Source organism: Manacus vitellinus, unplaced genomic scaffold (genome assembly GCF_001715985.3).
Source record: "Manacus vitellinus isolate BGI_N305 unplaced genomic scaffold, ASM171598v3 scaffold_55_pilon, whole genome shotgun sequence".
NCBI classification, from domain to species: Eukaryota; Metazoa; Chordata; class Aves; order Passeriformes; family Pipridae; genus Manacus; species Manacus vitellinus.
The window spans coordinates 1692289-1714841 of NW_021940651.1; the positions used below are offsets into that span (position 1 = coordinate 1692289).

The following is a 22553-nucleotide window of genomic DNA, read 5'->3' on the forward strand; positions in this document are numbered from 1 at the left end:
TCTCCTTTTGAAATGTTCTGCTGAGAGTTTAGCTAAAGATAAGTAGTAGCCTCAATGCAGAAAAATTACTTTTCTTATCGAATTCAAAACTGGGGGTCTCAGCTCATTATTTCAAAGTTCCGTTAGAGTAGCAGAAACATAGATTCTTTAACTGAAATTAAATAGCATCTGCTATGCCCTGAAGTACTTCTCAGTATTAAGATACCACTGCATGCTTTTAGGTCAAACCACATACAGGGCTTGATTCTTCTTGTATTCAGAGACAACAACAGTCACTAATTGTCCTTATCCTCCCAAGACACCCATGAGGTAAAAAAGCAATGTTTTGCTTTTTTTTCTTTGAAAGTTCGACTTTGCAAGTACAGGTTAAGGCCTTTCATTTTCATTTCTAGGAATGAAGTACCCTCAGGCCTTTGATGATTGAAGCTTAAGCAAAATAATGTCCAGAATTGCAGCATTACCTATACATTATCTTGTTGCTCACAAAATTCATACTTTGCATCAGGTTCCAAAAGATCCAAACAATGTATTGGAGTAGGCAGACATCTGATGCCAGTATTCACACATGACATTTAGACAGGAAGACACCACCTACACCAGCCAAAATAGGGGCACATCTGCTAGGCATTCCTGTAAATTCATCTGGATGCCCAGATTGTGTAGAAGGGTGTTTACACCATATACATTCATCTACTTGCAGAGGTGCCAGAAATGAAAGGGGAGTTTGATTCCCCCAGCATGAACTTAGGACAGAGGCAGAGAGTGTGCAGAATTTCCTCAGCATTCCCAACCAATGCACCAAGGGACATTTTAACCTGCTTATAGTGAGATCATCCACTTGGACAGAAGTCCTGAATTCTTTTGTGTTCTTGACCATATTCTTCCTTGCCCTTCAGGAGCTCTTTTCCTCCTTTGGCCTCCACCCCTGAAACCTTTCTTGAAAGAGATGGCACCCTCTCTACCTTTGTCTTATTCTGCTAGTCATCATCTTCTTCAGTCAACTCTGCTTCAGAAGCTCTTGCACCCCATGGAAATACATATTTCCCCAGTTGTTCCTGAATGCAAAAAAATCCCACAACTCACAGCAATTAGAAATGTCATCTAGCTGTCAGTTTTCTTCTGGCCTACACACCAGTTGGGATCAACCATTGTTTCAGTTCTAGGAAGGATTTTGAACCACTTATTTTCTTTCTGTTTGAATGCCTCTATTTTCCTGAGACACTGTTGCAACATAGACTTAATTTGCAATTACAAAATGAGCCAGCTTCCTGGTACCAGATGTGATTTCCTTGGCAATGGAAACAGATTTTGGGGGAGAAGTAGCAAGGTCCATGAAGCAGAAAATAACCATTAACTCTCACTAATACATAGTACAAGTTATGTCAAAAGATCCAACAGTTACCATTCTGGGTCCCTATTAATCTACACAAATTTTAAAATCTGAAGTCTCTGGTTGCTTTTTCCCTTAAAACACTATAAATATTTCTCAGATTTAACCAGGGAGACTACATTAAATAACTAGTGTGATTTTCCATGCACTGTTTCAATTTCTCTGCCCTTCTTCAAGTATATAAAAAAATAATGGAAGATGACACTTTGTATAGGGAAGACAAACAGAAAAGTTTAAATTTTCACCTCCAAAGTACAGAGCAGTGACAGAATCTTTCCTCCTACTCCACGGCACTGGAAGTAAAATCTACTATTTTTTCTTCTTTGGATCTTACATTTTTTAAGACGCTTTGAAAAGCTGACACTAGATTTTATTTTCAAATTAAACAGTCATTCTTTTCAACCATTTAAACCTGGAATTCTTTTAAAGACCACAATACACATTTAGTTGTATGAAGTCAACAAGGTTTCTTCTTCACCTAGTACCCAGGCATATCTGTTTTATATTGAATTAAGATGACTGGTATCTCTCAGGTGACCTGTTGATCAGGTGAACACAGTTTCAAATGAGCCAGAACTGGTCAAGAATTTCCATCAAACATGGTAATTAGGTTAAAATGAACATGTCTTTTAAAAAGTCAACATTTTTGCTATGTGGTTTCCAAACTAAAGTTTTGAAAGTTGCTTTGAAGCTTGTTGAAATTTAAAGTAAAATGAGGATTAAAATGAAACTCCATGCAGAATATAAAATTATTTAGGTTTGGCCCCACAAAATGCTTAACCAAACAATCTTTTATGTAAAATGAATGGGTTGGGATTTTTACTTGGACACTCATTTTGGTGGTCAAAGCATTTTAATGCAGAAAAACTAAAGTAAATTACGTCACGTTTCTTTTTTACAAAGAGCAATTTCTGCTAGCATCTAGACAATGAGAAAGAGTCTTTGAAAAATTACTCAACCTTTTTGAAACCTTTTGAAAGGATGTGAAAACAAACCAGTTTACTTACCTATCTACATACAAACAATTCTAGTAAAGGGAGCACTTCAAATTCAATTCAAGCCTGGAAACGCTTTTCATACACACAGGCCTAACTCAAACACTAAATCAGAATCTTAAAGGAGAAAATCTAACTAGAAGAGATATGGAACACCATTACTTGGCCAATCAACAGCATTTTATTTGTGTGCATCATCTTCATGGCTAGGCTTCGCGAACGAAGATTTGGGAAGGGCTCTACCCATGTTTGTTGCAAGTGCGTTGGTGGCTAAAAAGGCCAATACGAGATAGGCGTGTCCGGTTGCAAAAGGCACAGCAGAAAGACTCCTTAGGTGGTAAATTCTGCAAGACATGATTCTTTCTGCGTTGCCTTTTCTCCTCAAGAGTGATCCTGTGTGCGTTCTCAAAGGAAGCAGCAGCGTTATAGATGGTGTGTCTCCAGACCTCCTGATTGGAGGCCAGATTAGACCAGTGATGATGATCAATATGGTCGAGGCTGAGATGTTGTTTCAGGGAGTCCTTGTATCTTCTCTTCAGGGCTCCTCTCTTGCGGCAGCCGGTGGCAAGTTCACCATAGAGCAAGATCTTAGGGAGTCGGTGGTCCTTCATCCTGGAGACGTGCCCTGCCCAGCGCAGCTGTGTTCTCAGTAACATGGCCTCAATACTTGTGACTGTTGCTTGTTCTAGAACAGATGTATTGGTCACATAATCTGACCAGTGCATGTTTAGGATGGAATGGAGGCAGCGTTGATGGAAGTGTTCTAGGAGACGCAGGTGGTGGCAGTAGATGACACATGATTCAGACCCATATAAGAGAGTAGACAGCACTATGGCTCTGTAAACACTGATCTTTGTTCTTTTCTTCAGGTGTTTATTTCGCCAAAGTCTTCTATGAAGCTTTCTGAAAGCACTATATGCATTTGCTAACCTGTTGTCTACCTCTCCATCAATCTTACCATCCAAGGATGAGGCTACCTAGGTAATTAAACTGCTGAACTGATTTGAGCTCTGATTGGCCAATGGAGATGTGGGGATGAAGGAAGACTTCCTGAGGTGCTGGTTGATGGAGAACTTCTGTTTTCTTTAAGCTGACTTCCAGCCCAAAGAGCTCAGCAGCATCTGCAAAGCAGGATGTTAAACGCTGTAGAGCTGCTTCTGTCTGGGCAACAAGGGCGGCGTCATCAGCATAAAGCAGCTCCCGGACAAGATGGTTTAAGGTCTTGGTGTGGGCCTTCAGTCGCCTTAGGTTGAAAAGGCTTCCATCAGTATGGTATCGAATGTAGATACCGTCCTGATCATCAAGGTCTGCTGTGGCCCTTTGGAGCATCATGCTGAAAAAGATTGTGAATAGGGTTGGTGCTAGAATGCAGCCTTGTTTCACACCATTAGTTATTAGAAAGGGCTCAGAAAGTGCGTCTCCATATCTGACTTGGTCGTGCTGATCCTCATGGAGTGAGATGATCATTTTAAGGAACTTGGGGGGACAACCTAAACATTCCAAAATCTGCCACAGATCTTTTCTGCTCACAGTATCAAAAGCCTTGGTGAGGTCAACAAAGGTTACATAGAGACCTTTGTTCTGTTCCCTACACTTCTCTTGCAGTTGTCTGAGAACAAATACCATGTCTGTGTGCTCCTGTTGGCTCTGAAACCACACTGACTTTCAGGTAGAATTCCTTCTGCTATAGCGGGTATTAGTCTGTTCAAGAGTATTCTTGCCAGGATTTTATCAGCAATGGAGAGCAGAGTAATACCATGGTAATTTGAGCAGTCTGATTTAATTCCTTTCTTATACAAGGTGATGACGATTGCATCACAAAGGTCAGATGGTAGTTCGCCCAGTTCCCAAAAGCACACCACAAACTCATGAAATTTAACATGGAGTGCAAGGCCCCCATGTTTCCAGACTTCAGGTGGAATTCCATCAACCCCAGCTGCCTTGCCAATTTTCACGTACTGTATGGCCTTGAGGGTTTCTCCTAGAGTGGGGGCAATATCCAATTCATACTTCACCAGTTGTTGTGTGATGGACTGAATGGCTGCGTCTTGGACTACACGGTTGGTACTGAAAAGAGTCTGAAAGTGTTCAGACCATCGATTCAGAATGGAGGTTTTATCTGTTAGAAGCGTTTGCCCATCAGCGCCGAGTAGAGGGCTTTGTACCTGGTATGTAGGCCCGTATGCTGTTTTCAGGGCCTCACAGAATCCTTTGTGATCACCTGTATCTGCACATAATTGAGTTTTTTCAGCTAGATTGATCCACTACTTGTTCTGGATGTCACAGAGTTTCTGTTGGAGCTTGCTGCGTGCAAGACAAAAGGCTGTTTTTCTTACGTGACAGGATGGCAGTGCAAGGTGTGCTTGATGAGTGGTTCTCTTCTTCCTCAACAATTCCTGGATCTCTTGATTGTTTTCATCAAACCAGTCCTTGTTCTTCTTGAGGGAGAACCCTAAGGATTCTTCAGAGGATTGCAGGATGCTGTTTTTAATATGGTGCCAGATTGTTTCAGGAGAGGAATCTGCAGAATCTATGGAATGGTTTTCGAGCCTAGTTTGAAGGTTTGCCTGGAATCTGTCTCTCACTGTGGCTGATTGGAGATTGTTAACTTGGAGTCTCCTCCTTGGGATACTGCCCCTTTTAGGTTTGAATTTGAGGTTGAAGTTGAGTTTACAGCGCACAAGCCGATGGTCCGTTTGGCATTCTGCAGTGGGCATCACGTAGGTAGGGTGGACATCGCGAACATCTCTCCATCGCACCAAGACATAATCGATGAGGTGCCAATGCTTAGATCTGGGATGCATCCAGGTTGTCTTCAGACTATTTTTCTGCTGAAAGATAGTATTAGTGATGGTGAGCTGTTGCTCCGACAGAATTCTAGCAGAAGTCGACCATTACCGTTGCAGTTTCCAACGCCATGCTTGCCTAATATTCCTTTCCGTGCTTCAAAATTCTTTCCTACTCTGGCATTGATTTGTGTGCATAAGGTATAGAAAAATGTAGAGTCACTTGTAACAGATACTGCCCACTTAAAATAGCATTCAACTGAATCGCATTTTGTGAAGGGACAGAAGGGACAGAAGAGAAAGGTTTGCAATACAAACATAGAAGTTGTTTTATTTTTGAGCATATGATCTTTATTTAAACTGTTACATAGGAATAACTTTATAGAAAAAGATTTCTGAGTTGAATTTTTTCTTTCCTCCTATGTCTGTTCCAAGCTTTGATGTTCATACTTTAGTTCCCACACTCTACACAGGACATAGAAATATTTATGTACAATATGCTGAAAGGCACCTCAACATGACACCTTTATACATATTTGTAGGATATCACTTGCACAAATTGAAGTGAGAGCGGGGAGTATACAGTGAACACAAGTCATCAAGAATAATAATTATAAAAGAGGAAAAATAAAGAGTCTGGCATATGAAAGTTTCTTCATTATTTCTTAGTATATTTCTAATAAACCAATTTCCTCTCACATTTTTCAGCTCTGTAAAACAAGACCTGTTTATCTTCCCAGAGTTTGTTTGTAAGACATACAATTCCAAGTAGCCATGTTTAAAGGAATTTTATAAACTATTTTATACTGTGGCATGATAATTTCCCTGTGTAGATGGTCACTGGATACAAAAGTTGTTTCTTTGCCAGGACAATACTTCTAGTTCTTGATAAGGATGATTTTGACCAGCTTTCAGGAAAAGCTACCACTTGGTTACATCCACGTTCAGTTCCTTTGCCAATGATCTATCCAAGTCACAGGGTTCATAGATGAAAATCTCGAGTGTTCTGCACAAAACCTCGAGACATATCATCTCCTCCGCAGTCAATATCACACTGTGAGTACATACAATTACTTACAGTTTTGCAAAAATTAGTTTACCAGACAGCTTTACCCTTTTGCAGATAAGGAGTCTATTTGCCTGGGGACTCTTCTGTTTCTGGGAGCTGCCTGTGAATTCCATGATGATGAGGCCCAATGGAAGTAGAATTTTGCACCAGCAACACCCATGGTCAAGCTAGAAGCAGTGAACTTCAGCAGCAGCAGGCAGTTCTTTGTTCACAGGACCATCGTCTCTGACTCAGTATCTCACAGGTTCCAATTTAGCAGATCTGAAATCTTTGAGTGTCTCTTTTTCCTCCTTTCTTGGTGTATTTGGAAGAAGTAAATGGGGAAAAAGAAAGCCCAGAAGAAGAACTTATACCAGGATATCACTTCTCTTGCTGCACCATACTACCAGCGTTATCATGGCACATGTCAACATGACTGGGATCAAGATCAGAGTTATGAGAATTTCATCCGGTGGATCTTCCCAGTGAACCTTTTCTGATGTACAGTTTGAAAAGAATTGTTTATGAATCCCAGTGATAAAGCCTTCTGCAAGGGGGTTTGGCCAAAAGCAACTTGCATTGTTGGCTTCACGTTCTGTGCACTGGGTAAAGTTGTCATAATACCTGGAAGAAGAAGAAAATTAAGAAAAGTTTAAATAGAATGTATATGTATATTACACTTAGAGAAAGTGTGCCATACAAAATCTCTAAGAACGCGTCTGTCATGTAGATACTCTACTGAAAGACCTTCAGTGGAAGCTGTAGGTACCAAATACTATACAGTGAGACAGAAGAACTGACTCACATGTGCTAATAAAACATGAAATTCTGAGATCCTCGATGGACAATGGTCAAAACCTTTTCTTCTCTGTGCTGTTACTACAGCCAGGGCCTCCTGATGCCACTTAGGTAGAAGCAGAACTCCTTCACTAGAGACATCTACAGATTCTTTTAAAAATATACACACAAATGTGCCAAGAACAGGACATTTTGAACAAACTATGCATAATTCAAGCCTCAACTGCTCTTGGACATGATACTGTGCTGAAAGTTGTGATGTGACACTAGGACCAAGTTACAACATTCACTTTGTGTAAAAATTTTGGTTCTGTTTCACCCTGAGGCAGTAAGAAGATAATGGGAAAATAAACACACAGAAAGTTAGCTTTTCACAAACTTTCTCTTATTCCCAACTGCAGCAAATGTCCAGCAAAGAAAAAAAAAATAAATTATTTCTAATTATATGTTTGTACTGCTTATGAAAGACTGGGACCTAACACTTGATTTCAACACAGCATGTGCTGAAATTTACCTGTCCTGTAATAACATATTTATGAGAATTGGCTACCCATCAGGAAAAAAATAGGAAACAATAAGCCTAAATGAGTAATCACATGGGTTTTGTGGTGTTATTATAAGTAAAAGAAATTCAGGAAGTGAATGGATATGGGGGAGGGGATCAGAAAACAAAGAAAACTAAGACTGTCTGGTCAGCACATGAATAGGGCAAGAAATAAGGAAGCTGAATTATTGTCTGTTGCATTTCTTTCAGTCCTGCGTGATTCCATAAACTCACTTCAAAGGGAAATTAAAAATAGAGAGGGCAAGAAACCACATGACATCTCAAGGGACAGCATCCTGTACTATTATCTAAAGACCCTACCCTCCCTTACAGTACATATAAATATGGTAACCCCTGACGAATGACTCATTCTGACATTAAGTCCTACAGGGGATTAATGTTGGCTCAATCCTTTGCTGTAAAGTAGTGGAGGAGAGACATTCAGTGTCTAGGTAAGACTGAAGTCTACTGTCTACGGCCTGTATGTCAGGTGAAATGTCTGCCTGCCTGTGCTACAAACACATAGGTTGAGAATACAGGCTGTCAAGCATCTAAATTCTCAGGGTTGTGTTCACAGAAGAAGAAAAAGCCTCACAGAAAGGCCCTTCTGCAAGCTCCTTGCAGTTGTCATTCTCAGGGAGTTTGAGCTCATGCCACTTCATTCATAAGCAAATACACTGGAAGATCTAACAAGCCCAGACTCTGGTTTAAAGATGCACATATGTATGATGTATGTATATTTTAAGAAAAACAACTAGAAAGGAAGCTTTTGTGACATCAGCAGTCACTGGAAAACATCAGGAAATAAGCTAAAAATAAAATACAAATATTAGCTGTTTGCTATTTTAATAGTGTCATTCCTCTATGTGACCTGGTAGCATCCATTCTTTATGTCCTTGGACTAAATTAGAAACTGAAGATGTCTAGTGGAATGTGGGAGAGACAGTCCCAGAGGACCTGAAGAATAATACATCTAAAGGCAAGCTTACAAGGTTCAACAGACTACAATGCAGAGATGAAGGAGCATCCAGTTGCCCAGACAGGTCAGTGTTCCGTCTAGCACAGGATCCAGGGAGTGCTGAGCTCTGCTCCAGCCCTGCTCTGGGCCATGATCTCAAGGGCATACTTAAGACAACAGTGGCTGCTTCAGTTCGCCACTGCCACAGCCACCTCAATAAAAAAACAACAATAAATCCTGGTGATCTGAGCATAAAAGTACTCTAAACTGAAAGATTCAATGATATAAAATTTTTTTTTTGTTACTATTTTTCCTCTGTGTGTAAAATCCTACAGAAAATTCACTATTCTTCCAAGAATTCTGTAGAGTTTTTTCATAAATGTTAGATGGTGTAAACAAAAATATTTCCCACTGATTTTTCATTTCAAGTACAAGATAGCTAGAAAAACCTGGTTAAATATTGAAAAAGGCAGATAAAAAATAACTTGGGGAATATATTGTATTTGAAAGACTTAATCCCCAAGAGCCAAAGTAGAATAAAAATGTTATCTTGATAGTTTGAATTCCTTACCATTTCCCTTAAATCCCCATCTGTTAAAAAAAAAATATGGGGGCAAAAAAAAAAGCTACCTGCTCTGTAACTGTTTGTTCACACAACTGTGAGTATGTAGATAAAAGAAAATGTCATTTATTTGAGAACTGCGTGTCTGCCAGTGAAGCTGAATTCACTTAAATATTTATGTAATTTAGTAACTTAGAGTTTATATACTGCAACAGAAACTTCATGTAAAAAATATATATACATATTCTGCATGGTACTGTGGAAGAGCTGCCTCAGAAGGGAGCAATTGCATCCTCATTACTCCAACATGGGTGTTTTGTAACTGATCAACTGGTTTGCAAGTTACTGGGCTTTTTTAAGAGGGAGGTGGGGGTTAATGGATATTTAATTACAATTTGATTCTCCTATGCTTAATTCTTTTATGCCTTATGTAATTCTTTTTATTTGAATGGTAAAGGTTGAAGTTGCAAACCTTTTCATTCTGTATAATAAAAAAGGCTATCACAAAAAACACCCTAGCTTTTGAATTGAGATATTTCAACAGAAATGCCTAAGTTACACAATTTGTGAAAGGAAAGAACAAGGAATTACAGTTTTTACTTATACCCAGAACCAGTAATTGGAGAGCACACTGGAGCTCAAGCTCCTTCGCCTCTCAGATTATAAGGTGATGTGGGAAGGTCGTTATTCTTTGCGCTGAGTCACATTTTCCTCTCTTTCAGGCTAGCTACAAGGACTCTAGTTAGTACTCAGAAAAGGTATTACACTGTGAACCAGGTCACAAGCTTTGTGGTGAATAGGCTGAAAAATTATTATGTTTCAACTGAGCTAAGTAGTTCAATACCAGAAAAAAGAAACTAAGCATATTCTGAGCAGCAAAATTCATACAAAGATGTGCTTTCCCCTGATACGCTCAGGACAACTGTAGTTCTTATTGGAGAACCAACTCTGCACATTACTGAAAATATTCACTTTCAGAGAACATGAAAAATAATTCCTTTTGGAGCAATCTCAGATCTGTAACACATTTGTCATGAAAGACAATTTTCAATATTCTAGAAAAATACTTCATTTTCAGAGCACAAACACTTTTCTGCTGTACTTTATGTTTCCAGTAAAACAGATAATAACAACTGTGTGGTTAAGTTTTTTTATAAAAACTGTGGAAAATTTTATTTTGTGAGTATTTTACCCATGAGGAAGCACATTTTTATATGTTTACCTATAGCCAGGAACCCGGGCAAGAGGCATGAGGAATGCTAGTGCACACATTTGTCTTAGTTGGACAACCTTTCACAGAGTGCCCACTCAAACTATTTAAATAGACAGCTGGATGTATTATATCTTATCCGTCTCAGGGTACATAAGTCTACCACCTAGGGCACTTCTCAGTCTAAGTGGGGGCTTGAATCTCATCTGTAGTTTCCCACATCACCAGGGAGGAATGTGGTAAATTCTTGCTCCTTCTTCCTCAACATACCTGTGCAGGAAAACTGCAGAGATGATCGGTTTACAAAAACACAAAAAATAAAACTCCCTCCTCCAAATTTTCATGACACCAAGAAAACAAATAGATTGCTTAATTAAGTTTCAATAAATAAGCATTTTCCAAAGCAAAACTGTTTTTGCAAAAATCCCCAAAGAATTATCAAAAAGCCAAATACCATATATATGCTACTTCAGACAGACCTTTGAAGGCATTTTCTGGCTGCAGCCAGTAGACTCACTGTCAGTTCCAACAGAAGACTTTTTCCACCTCTCCAGCACTTGTGGACAGACCACCCCAGAGACTCTCAGCACACACGCAGCCAGGGATGTTTTGCCATTGCTTAATGATGTAGGTCAAGAATTTAAAAGCAAAACAATTACCACACTTCCACTTTTCCACTTTACATAAATCAATTTCAGTATTAATGATATAAATATGGAAGGGTATTGCAGGATATATAATACATTATGAGTAATTTTTGTTATTTGGAGTCCACTAAGTATTCAGAGAATACAGGGAAAATTCTCTCTGGCATAAATGAGTCTTGATGCAAATCAGATAATAGATACATCAGGGACACTCACTCCTGTTACTCTACATCCTGGACAGAAATCTAGAGGCACTCTTCCAGTACACTACAAGTCATGTGGTGTATTTTAATAAAGATGTTAAAGATGTTTCAAAACTATTTGTTTTCCCCCAGATGGTTCAACCAAAAATGTCTTTATACATAGTCATATATTAAATTGAATTATCATCCTCATAACCTCTGCCCAGTCTGGAATAAGAAATGCTGCAATAATAAAAACAAATATCATATGATGAGGAAGGTGTTTCTTACAGCATTTGTGGAGGTAGGAAGTACCAAACAACCTCAGAAAAATAAGAAGCCTACTCTTGTATGAGATACATCAAGATCGTATAGAATTTCAGGGTGTAACAGTGTGGATGAAGTTCAAATAAGGATCCAAACCATAAGATAATTATCTTCTGAGGTTTCATCATCATATTAAAAGGAAAGCTTTAGTTTTATAACCAGCTATGAGCCTACAAATATAGTGGAATATTTATGAGTTTTTCTCATTCAACATCTCTCCAAACAGATTTGTGGCTGTATCTCACCATTGCTTTAATCACATATCTTCTGCCAAGATGAGTATTCTCACAGACACATTTTTACCTCCCTAATCAGATCAGATCTACTTTTGTGCAGCTCCAATATAGAGTTCAGCCTGAAGAAAATAATGCACTACAAAACATAAGGAAAAAAATTAATGTGTGTATGGGGGAAAGGTAAAAAAATAGTTTAATGACAACATTATAAAGTATAGTTTACTCTTATGCCACTAAATAATGGACATCGGGACAAACTCACTCGTTTGGGTTGAAAATAATAAATACATTCTGGTGTCCTTTGAAATAATTACAGATCTCCACCCTTAGCTTCAACAACTGTCTGGAAAATGAAAAATCATTGAATAAATCTAACTGAAAACCCTAAAATGCAGCTTTCCTTTCTGTCTAGATGAACCAAGCTGACAGGCAAACAGGGAAAATGTGGCTCTAATCCAGATCAGTGCTACACAGCTGTGCCTCCAGAGAGCCATTCAAAACAAACACCTGTGAAGACAGTAATTTTTCTGACCAACAGACAAAAACTCACAGGAAAAGAAATAACAGAAGATCCCTTCTCCCTCATTGCAGCTTACATCTACAAATAACTGCTTTTTTCTATTTCTAAGAGGATATTAAAGGATATGCAAGTGTCATCTACTGAGTGGAAGCTGTTATTAGATTTCACTTAGTCCAAAGTAGCACAAGCCTTTTATAACACCACAGTACTTAAAGTGGAAAGAGAGGAGAGAATTATCTGGTGATATCCAGCTGTGAAATAGAAATCAAGGCTCAATTATGTCTACACTTTAGAAACACCCACTGCAGCATCTCCACAGATTGAAAAGGAAAAAAAAAAAAAAACCAAACACAAACAATTAATTTACTTCTAAAGTTGAACTTTTCATCATAATTTCCATATCCCTGGTTTATGAATACATAATTTTTATGATCATGTAAAGAATGTTCATTTTTTCTGATTACTTATGGAAAATGGGGTTTATACACACTAGTAAAATTCCTGCCATTACAAAAGCCACTTGCTCTGGGAGGAGAGTGTTCTTTTCCAAGTGGAGCACAAATAACGGGAAACAAAAATCAGGCCATTAGTTACAGATCTTAAGCTTCAGTTAAAGAATAAATTATTTTTGTAGTTTTGCCTAGTAAACGTATTCTTTAAAATTGCAATCTATGCATGGAGAGTTCACAAACAAGACCAAAACTGATGAAAAATTAACCATAGAATCAGAGGAAAAGTAACAATATTAAAAATTAATTTATGGTATAGCACAGAGGAAGACCCTAATACAGAAAAGTTCTGCTTAACTACTATTGAAGTACATGATTATGTTTTAACATGACCTTGACAGAACAGCACGTACACCATTGGATTTTTTCCTTTCTTATGTCTTTCCCTCTTACTTGTGATGCTAAAGACATATGCCCTCTCCTTACTAACTTCGTCTTGTGCTTTGTGGCTTCCTGAGACTGTTCCAACGTGTCATACACACAACAGAAGCCAATGGTGGACCCAAAGGGCCCTACTCCTTATCCACAACTGTTTATGAAATATTTGAGCATTGCAATACTCCTTGGAGTTGCTTAAGGGCAAGTCAGCAGTCTCCTAAGAAGGTGCAAAAATTATTATGTCAGGAGATTTTGGATGATGTTCAGTAAGACTGTCTCCAGATCAGGAGCCGAGGGGCCCAGCATCTTGAGACTGTCACCTGGGAGAGGTAGCTGGTTCTCAGCTCCTGAATCTGCTGAGTTTATTCTACTTCTTATTGAGTCCAACAGTTAACCACGTGACTAATACCACAGGTAGTCTGGAGCAAGAAAATCTATTTTTTCTCTCTGATGAGTTAATCTGTTATTTTATGTTTATGGTTGATCCATTTAGAAAACAAGAATATAGAAACTGTTTTGCAAACCAGAACAGAAGAAACAGAAAAGTTTGTATTAAGTTTTCATTTTCATAACACATTTATCTTTCTGTTTTCATTGAATCTAAAAATATACTGTCCATTATATATGCATTGCATAATTCATACCAGCCTATCAAGTTATGCCATATTATTTTACCACTAAGCAACTTTAGACAGAAATCTTATGCATTGCTTATTTTGAAATAAAGCCTTTAATAATAAGCTCCATGAAGACTGTTTTCTATTACTGATCTCATCATAGTAAATTTCAAAAAGGTCAGGAAAGGTGTTGAAAGGCCATATCAGCTGACAGTCCTGAGATTTAACAGCAGAGTGCTTTCCAACATCACCTCTAAATTGCTTACATTATTTTTTGCAAGAGACTTTACTCATTAGGATTATTATATTCTCATATCTCTAACTATTTGTTAATTGACTCTGTAATGTAAGCACTGACATACTGATGCCACCTTGTGAGTGCAAGCTACCAGCCATTAGTCTGAGGATCTACTGCAGTACACACCAGTTTGGTTTACAGTACCCTTGCTAAAATATTGTAACTGGTGTTTTTTGGGGGCCTTAACTTCACCAATGTTGAAAACTCTTTTAGAACTTCAAGAAGAAAATATTGATGTTTACATCAGTGACCTCTTGGCAAATGCCAGATTTCACTCTCTTTTTGAAACAAAGACTCATGAGAAATAAATATAACATGTTAAAACTTGCTGAAAAAAACCACTTGAACAACTGAAATCTGATATTAAAAACTAAAAAGTTTTCAGCTATTGGTAATGAAAAGGTAGGTTTTTTCCTACATAGCAGCAGGCTCAGAAGATCCTCCTCTTTTTTCACACTGACAAAACTTCATAAAGATTTGCAAAATACTTTGTAAACTTAAGAACAGAAAGGTTTGAGTTCTTAAAAACCTTGAAGAGATGGAGAATGGGCTGAAAAAGCACACTATTCTGGAATGATATGGTCATCATTGTTTTTTCAATGGAAGACCCAATATCTCCTGTTGTTTAACAAGAAAGAAACAATTATCTTTGATGAAGAACAAACGCCAATCATTTTCTCTTCTCCCCATTCCTCAGCACTGGTATTCCTGAACTGTGGCTTTTGTAGACTGCGATTACAACACATATTGTGGTATAAATAACAAATGCATAGTTTTAGTTCACCAAATCTGAGCTCTTGGTAGTTTGTGTATTTAATTCAGCAGCCTCCCCAAAGATTGTCAGTTTTCTCCTTATCCTCTACATTAAAAACCCATATACTGGTTTCAAGAGAGTTCTTCAAAGCAAGGTTTAATTTGCAAAAAGCAAGATTTTTCGGTGTCTAAAATGAAAACCCAAGAAATCTCATCAGCTGAAAAGTTGATAAGATTTTGTAGTTTGTAGCATAGCTATGTCTACAATATGCTGCAGAACAAAGTGTCTACTTTGCATTTGTAAGCAAAGTGGTCTGCAGGTCGGCACAGAATTCATAAATGGCAGTGTTCTTAATACAGCATTAAAATTCAGAAGTCAGAATGATTCATTAAAAATTCAACATCTAGGAATGTTTTTTCACCACTCTTCTGCATCACATAACCTGGTCACAGCAGACACAGACTTAGGAATGCATTGCTATAACTGCACTACAGAGAGAAAAAATATTAGAAATGAGTATCCAAAGCCATAAGCCTATTCAGTGCCTCACCTGGAGTTATCAAATATACATTTTATTTTCACAGTCATGGATTGTATAAAATTTGCCTCTCCTAGTAGTAAAGGCAAAGATTGTAACTGCACTAAGAAACCATATTTCAGCCTCTTCATCTATCAAGAGGAAAGCAGTTATAGGGGAATGAAGTATTCTTGCCTCGTGTTGAACCCTGGTGTCTGAATTCAAAGTAACCACTTTATTCATATGCATCAGGACATATTCTTATCTACATAACGTAAACCAAAGCTCATATATTCATATGAAAGTAATGGAGATTGACCTGAAATACAGTTCCTCTTAAAGATATTCTACTATAGCCCCATTCAAGGGCAAGCTGTGACTTTGCATTAACTTCACAGCAACTTGTGTCTAGAACAGTTGATCCCAAACAGCACGTGAATGTACACATTCTCAGCATAGCTCTGTACCAGGCAATTTGGTGAGACTTTATGAACTTTAGTGTTCTTTCATTCCCAATTTTTCAAATAATAGATGGCACATATTACCATTTCTGCAATGAAAAATTGCTATTGTCAGCTACCAGAATGATGGCAACACAACCGCTCAAATACGGCATTCTTTTCCATTGTTTTACTTGTTCACACTTAACTGATTTATAAGATGCTTTACTCTGCTTTTGAAAAGAAAAGCATGAGTCACAGAAGGAAAATAATAGGTTCTCAGGGGTAACCAGCCTGATTTTGCCACTGCTGCCATTACCACTAGGAGATTTTAGAAGGCTTTTTAATACAAAATTATTGTATGTTTTTATACGCAGAAAGGTGAAAGAAAGGTAGTTAGAAAGGATTAAATATCAGTATTATTTGCATTTTGCTGAGAGCTTAAAAAAATGCAACAACTGTATCTATAAGAAGCTCAAAGAAAGACGATCCTACCAAAGAAGACCAAATGCTAGCATCTACCACACCAGTCCTTTTTCTACATCCCACAACACTTAATGGTAAATAAGCTACACTGACATGAGGCCACACAAAGTGCAGGTTTGTTCAACCTTCCTTCACAGAGACACTAAGCTGACAAAGAATACTTTCTTCTACAAAATCTGAACTGACAAAACTGCAAGGGTTTACAGCAAGCTAAATAAGGAATTTTGGTTCCCCTTCTCAGCAAATCTTCAGGGGAAAAAAAAGGAATTACTCTTCGGACACATACAGAACTTTAGGCAAAAACATTGCAGAAAATAAGCAGCAGATCAGGCAACAATACAACGACCTTCTGTCATGCAAGCATATTTGTGATTTGCAGCATTTTTATCCTGACTTGGTCCAAGGTAAAGCATAACCAATGTACTAGTCTGTCTACAGGGATACAGACCCTAACACAAATACAGACATGTCCCTCCTACATGACACAACTGAGGAAGAGTGGGACGTCCTTTAATCAGTATTCTTCCGGACCTAAGATCACATGCGGTGGTCACTCAAAGGTCCAGTTTCAGGCAGCCCCAGGTTGTCTTTCATGGGAGAAAATCACACACAAAAATCCAAAATTGATACTTTTCTGATAACGCTGAAAAGAATGAATCAAAGATGTCTGCTTTCTAATTATGAGATCATTACTGTGGGAACATATTAGCTCACACGAATCAGAGCCTCACCTTAGCTGCAAAACAGGCCCAGTGGTTTGTCTATTTTTTACTAGTGATTTTTACTGAGATTTAATACTAGGGAATATCTGGACCCTATCTGGAAGGAAACAAAAGAGGTGATTAACTGGGAAATGAGAAGGCTGAGGTACTCAATTATTTTTTTTACTTGGCCTTCACTGGTAAATTCCCCAGTCACACTGCTCAACTCACAGAAGGCAAAGGGACTTGGAGAACAAACAAGTACCCATAGTAGGAGAAGATCAGGTTCAAAACAATTTAAGGCACCTGAAGGTCCACAGGACCTGATGAGATGCATCCACAGGTCCTGAAAGAACTGGCAGAGGAAGCGGCCTGGCCACTATATGTCACATTGGAGAAGCCACAGCAGTTTAGTGAAGTTCCCACTGTCTGAAAAAGAGGAAATATAGCCCCCATTTTTAAGAAAGGAAATAACAAAGACCCAAGGAACTACAGGCCAGTCAGTCTCACCCTGGTGTCCAGCAAGATCATGGACCTAATCCTCCTAGAAACTATGCTAAGTCACACGGAAAAAAGAAGGTGATTGGTGACAGCCAACATGGCTTCACTAAGGGCAAATTGTAGCTGGAAAATTTGGTGGCCTTCTCTACAAAAAGGTTACAGCATTGGTGGATAAGAGAAGAACTGACATCATGTACCTGCACTTGTGCAAAGCATTTGACACTGACCCACACAACAGCCTTATCTCTAAATGGAGAGACATTGTTTTGACAGATGGACCACTCGGTGGATAAGGAATTGGCTGGATGGTCACACTCAAAGAGGTGCAGTCAGTGGTTCAATGCTCAAGTGGAGACCAGTGGCGAGTTGTTCAGCCTAGAGAGGAGAAGGCTTTGGGAAGACCTTATAGCAGCCTTCCAGTACCTAAAGGGCACCTACAAGAGGGCTGGAGAGGGATCATTTACAAGGGCACCTAGTGAAAGGACAACAGGGTATGGCTTGAAACTGAAAGAGGGTAGGTTTAGATCAGATATAAGGAATAAATTCTTTACTATCTGGAATAGGTTGCCCAGAGAAGCTGTGGATGCCCCATACCTGGAAGTGTTCAAGACCAGGTGGGATGAGGCTTTGAGCAACCTGGTCTAGTGGAAGGTGTCCCTGCCTACGGCTTGGAAACAAATGATCTTTAAGGTCCCTTCCAACCCAAATCATCCTCTGATTCTGTGGTTTTCCCAGTACATTCTTCTTCTGTAGAAGTTCTGACATTAGCAGCTGGATGCAATCAGCATCTAGATCAGGCTTCCTGCAGCAGTCAATGGGGAAGATGAAAAAACTTAAGATAACTGCCCAAGAAAATGACAGTTTGGAGGGTTCTTACATACACAGCCAGCCAGCAGAGGTTATTAGCTCCAAGCTTTAAGAAGTGGGGGCATATAATTTCATCTTAGACTGCATATGATTCTTCCAGAGTTTGCTTTCCCATTGATCTTAATGTCGTCTGGCTTTCTTTTATGTAACATTTTACTAAGTTTCTTTGAGAACTAGGCACTTTTATGATTAGTTTCATTGGGCCAAATTGTAACAGGCAAAACTCCCATTGACTTTAAAATTGAGCAACAGCTTTAGGATTACTTTTCCAGAGCATTACATGAAATTTGGCTTTAGTCATACAGATTTTTTTCCTTAATTCCTTTTTCAAATCTTTGACATCTGTACAGAACATGGGCGGACTCCTTTGTCATCTTCAACAGGATTGAAAACTATTGTCTCTATAGAATTCATCTTTCATGTAAAGCTTTGTGGGGAAACTACGCTGAGCTGTATAGAAAAAAAAAATTGTTCAGTGTTAGCACAGACCTTGGACCATGATCACAGCAAAGCAGGGAATTCTATCAGGCACACAGATACTTTCAATGAATCTGCTTCAGATATATAATTAAAGAAAAATTTTGCCCTTCCCTATTCTGCTAAGAACTGAAATTTAAAACTTTGGAAAAATACAAATTTTAACATCTTACATGTGCCATAAAGCTGTGCTACACAGCCAATGTCTCACAACATTGGCTTGATGAAGAAAAAGAAATGTAGGGATAGTAGGAAAAAGTTTGTTACAACCAATTCTCTTTCTGAAACAGAAAAGCCAGATCTAACATGTGTTACATGCACTACTTTACTAGAACTCTCTTCCAAAACACAAATTGCTATTTAACCCTTGGACTCTAAATCCACAGCTACTCCTTGGCCAGAAAACACAGAATGACTGACTCTGAGCACTCAGGGTTAGCAGATATGCAACCTTACACACTTGAGCTGACTGCTGCAACAACAGTGTTGGCTTGAAATAACATAATGTCTCCAGTCTAATAGACGACACTTATGTAGATCAACAAGAACAATCAAACCCTACATTTCAGTCCAATAGCAAACAGCTACTGAGGCTGATGTGTCCCCTCAGGAAGTGTCTAGAGGACTAGAGAGACTGAAAATTACATAAAAGCACTATCATATGGATATTAGGTTAACAACTGTTACTTCATTTATTGATTCAGATAAAGAAAAGCACTTCACAGTTTGCTTTGGATCTGTGAGAAATTAGTTTGGCAACACACTTAGACAACTCCAAGTTGGCATTCCTATGTGGAGACTCAGTTTAAGAGAGGACTGTTGGAGTGACAAGATGCATAGCATTATAACTGAGTTAAGTGTGCAACAAGAGACAAGTATAAAATATGTAGGCATCCATTCCTCTGAAAGGAAAGTGAAAGGAAGACCACTTTCTGGCCTCCTTTGCCATCACTATCCATAATAACATCAGAGAGAGACTAATCAACTCTAAGCAGAGACAGAAAGATACTGTCCTTACTATTTCTCTCTCTGTAATGAATGATGCAGCATCCTGCCCTCATTCTGATTTCCTTTTGATACGTTTCCTGAGGCATGGCAATAGGTTCGTGTTCATTATTGGTGTCTGCTACCCAAGGCCCCAGATGCATAATGTGCATCTGGCCAAAACAGGTTCCTTCTGACAGATAGGTAAATCAAGCATCAACTCCTAAGATTTCAATTGAAGAAAGGAGGAAGTCTATGACCAAATATCTGTTATTGTCATCTTTGCTATTCCAGTAGTGACCCTTTAATTATTCCTCTGTATTCTTACAGCCTAATAATTTTTATTGCAGAAAAGCTGGAAGCCTAAATAAGTGATAACAAGGTCCACATGCTTCTAAACAGAAGAGGTGTTTGGCAGTATGTCAACCAAAAAAAGTATGTGATTATCAGAGAGCAATGCCTTTAGCCCTATTGCTACCACTGAAAATACTTTAATTCTACATATATACATATATATACATACATATATACATGCAATAAAATCAGGAATGCTGACTGGTATGTGCTACAATGTAGTTGGACATGCTTTCTTTAAGTGACATCTTTGTACGGAATTACTGGACGACTGTGTGAAAAAAAACTAGTATAACTCTGTCTCTAGGGAATGTAACAAAGGAATACCCAATAGTGAAGATTAAAATATAAATTATCAAGTCTTGTTAGATTAACTAAGTAAAACTTCCTAATCAAAGTGTATGTCTCTTTTTTGTTATACATTGTTACTAAAGCTTTTTGCATTGACATACCATAAAGATCTGTATTTCTTACCTATGTAGTGTTTGCTCTCAGAGCAGTCAGTCAACTAGAAATACATATACAGAGTCTAAAACACAGTCTTACAGATTTTTCAAATTAATCTTTTGGAAATTTTGTGAGCAGATACCACATACTTCCTTATAAACACTTTTTATCACTGAAGGTTTTACCAAACGTTGTTTAAAACATGGGGAAATCCCCCAAAACATTAAAAATCAAAGGTAGCTTTTGAACTAAAAATATATGGAACCTGAAAACTAACTATAAAAAAGTAATTGTCATTAACGGAGTGCAGCTGCAAAAGTTTGGGCCCAATATCTTAATCAACCTAGTAAGGCAAACACATACTTTTTGTTTAAGTATGCAAATAACATGTTAAATGGTGAAGGAGTAGAAAATGTAGGTGCAGTTTCAAAGACTGATTTGGATGACTTAAAAATACAGATTTATGTAAGCAAAATGCATTTTAACACTAGTGAATGCAAGATGATAGATCCAGAAATAATGTATGTCACACTTGCAAGTCACTCTGAGAAGGACTTTAAATCATTTACAGCTTGTAAACCATGTCCTCCTAGAATTATTAGGTAGCTAGGAGGATTAGTGCAATATCTAAATATTTTGGCAGAAGAAAAGTGCTGAATACACAGCAGGACTAGATGAAAAAATAGGGAGTAAATACATAACACTATACAAACTACTGCTAGGCAAAATATTCAATTCTAGACCTGAATCTACTGAAATTCCAAAGGAAAACTTGTGAAAACTTGCAAGAGTTCAAGAAGTCTGAAATATCTGCATTATTATGACAGGCTGTAAAACTTTGATATTAATTTAATAAAAGTGATTGAAAGGTGACCTAAAAGTGGCTTGTTTGTATTTTTGTGAAAAATGGATTTCTGACAAAAGAAGGAATTTTACTGTATCTGTGAAATATGTAATAAGGTGTAAACGCTGGGAACTGGAGTCAAACTGATGAGAAATAAGACACATCTTCCTCTGGCTGTGAACAGCAAACCCTTTGGAACAATCTATATATAGAGATGTAATGAATCAATACTAATCTTTTAAATAAAGAGTTTATGCATTCCCATAATATACACTTATTCTTACAGGGTTTTAAATAGTGACTACTGGGCAGACTGCAAGGCCTGTATTATTCAACAGTGCAGACCAGATGGCCATCTTTCTGGCCTCAAAATTACTGAAATGCTAGTAACTACACTCATAAAGATTCAGAAAATGGGGATGTAGAAGAGAGAAGACTGGTGCCTGGGAGCAGGCCAAAAGCTTAACAAGCCACTGATAATCAGTATTAGCACATCGTGATCCCACATTTCCACAGGGGTTAGGCCCAAGATACACACAGAATTTTGTTTAGAAACTGCTTGTTCTAGCTAAATTGTTTCCAGGATCCAGTTAGAAGTATTTGGAAAACCCTTTCATGAGCTAAGAATAGAAAGTAATCTAAGCCATTACAATAAGCAGCATTTTTTCAGGTTCATGTAAGACAGCTCTGGGTGCTCCCATCTTCATCTGGCCACTTGCTTCAGTAATTAGTCATACCTGGCCTCTCAACTGTAGTTCCATTGTAACCACACCAGGATTTAACATAGCACAGTGAAAAAAATCTGATGGTTAATAATGGACTTTGGTTTGTGGACGGTAGCAGATTTTATATATTCAGATGCAGTTGCTAAATATTAAGATGGTAATACAGAAATATAATACTTCTGTTATTATATGTAATGCAGAACTTATAACATGCATGTTATTATAAACAGATATAAAATATCAAAAATATTAAACATTAAAAATAAAACCTTTCTGTAATTTCCAATCTTCTGGCAATCGAGAAGTATATTTTCTTTTGTTAATTCCCCATATAGCTTTCACCCACACTTCAGTTCATTTGCCATGTACCATAATTTCCTGTCTGTTAAACTGAGTTGTATTTTCATCTTCAGAGCTCCCTATGAATAACTCAAAGGCATCACCAAAACTG

General features: G+C 38.0%; 1 protein-coding gene across 2 annotated transcripts in view; it reads right to left on the bottom strand.

Moving 5' to 3' along the window:
- Nucleotides 1–5283: 5283 nt before the first annotated feature.
- Nucleotides 5284–22553, bottom strand: part of RAMP3 (receptor activity modifying protein 3) — a 41884-nt gene continuing 24614 nt past the window's right edge. For both annotated transcript variants that reach the window (XM_025896043.2, XM_008920696.4), the window contains exon 4: nt 5284–6843. In XM_025896043.2, coding sequence (XP_025751828.1) covers nt 6588–6843 — 256 coding nt within the window. In that variant the 3' untranslated portion in view covers nt 5284–6587. The remainder of the gene's footprint in view (nt 6844–22553) is intronic.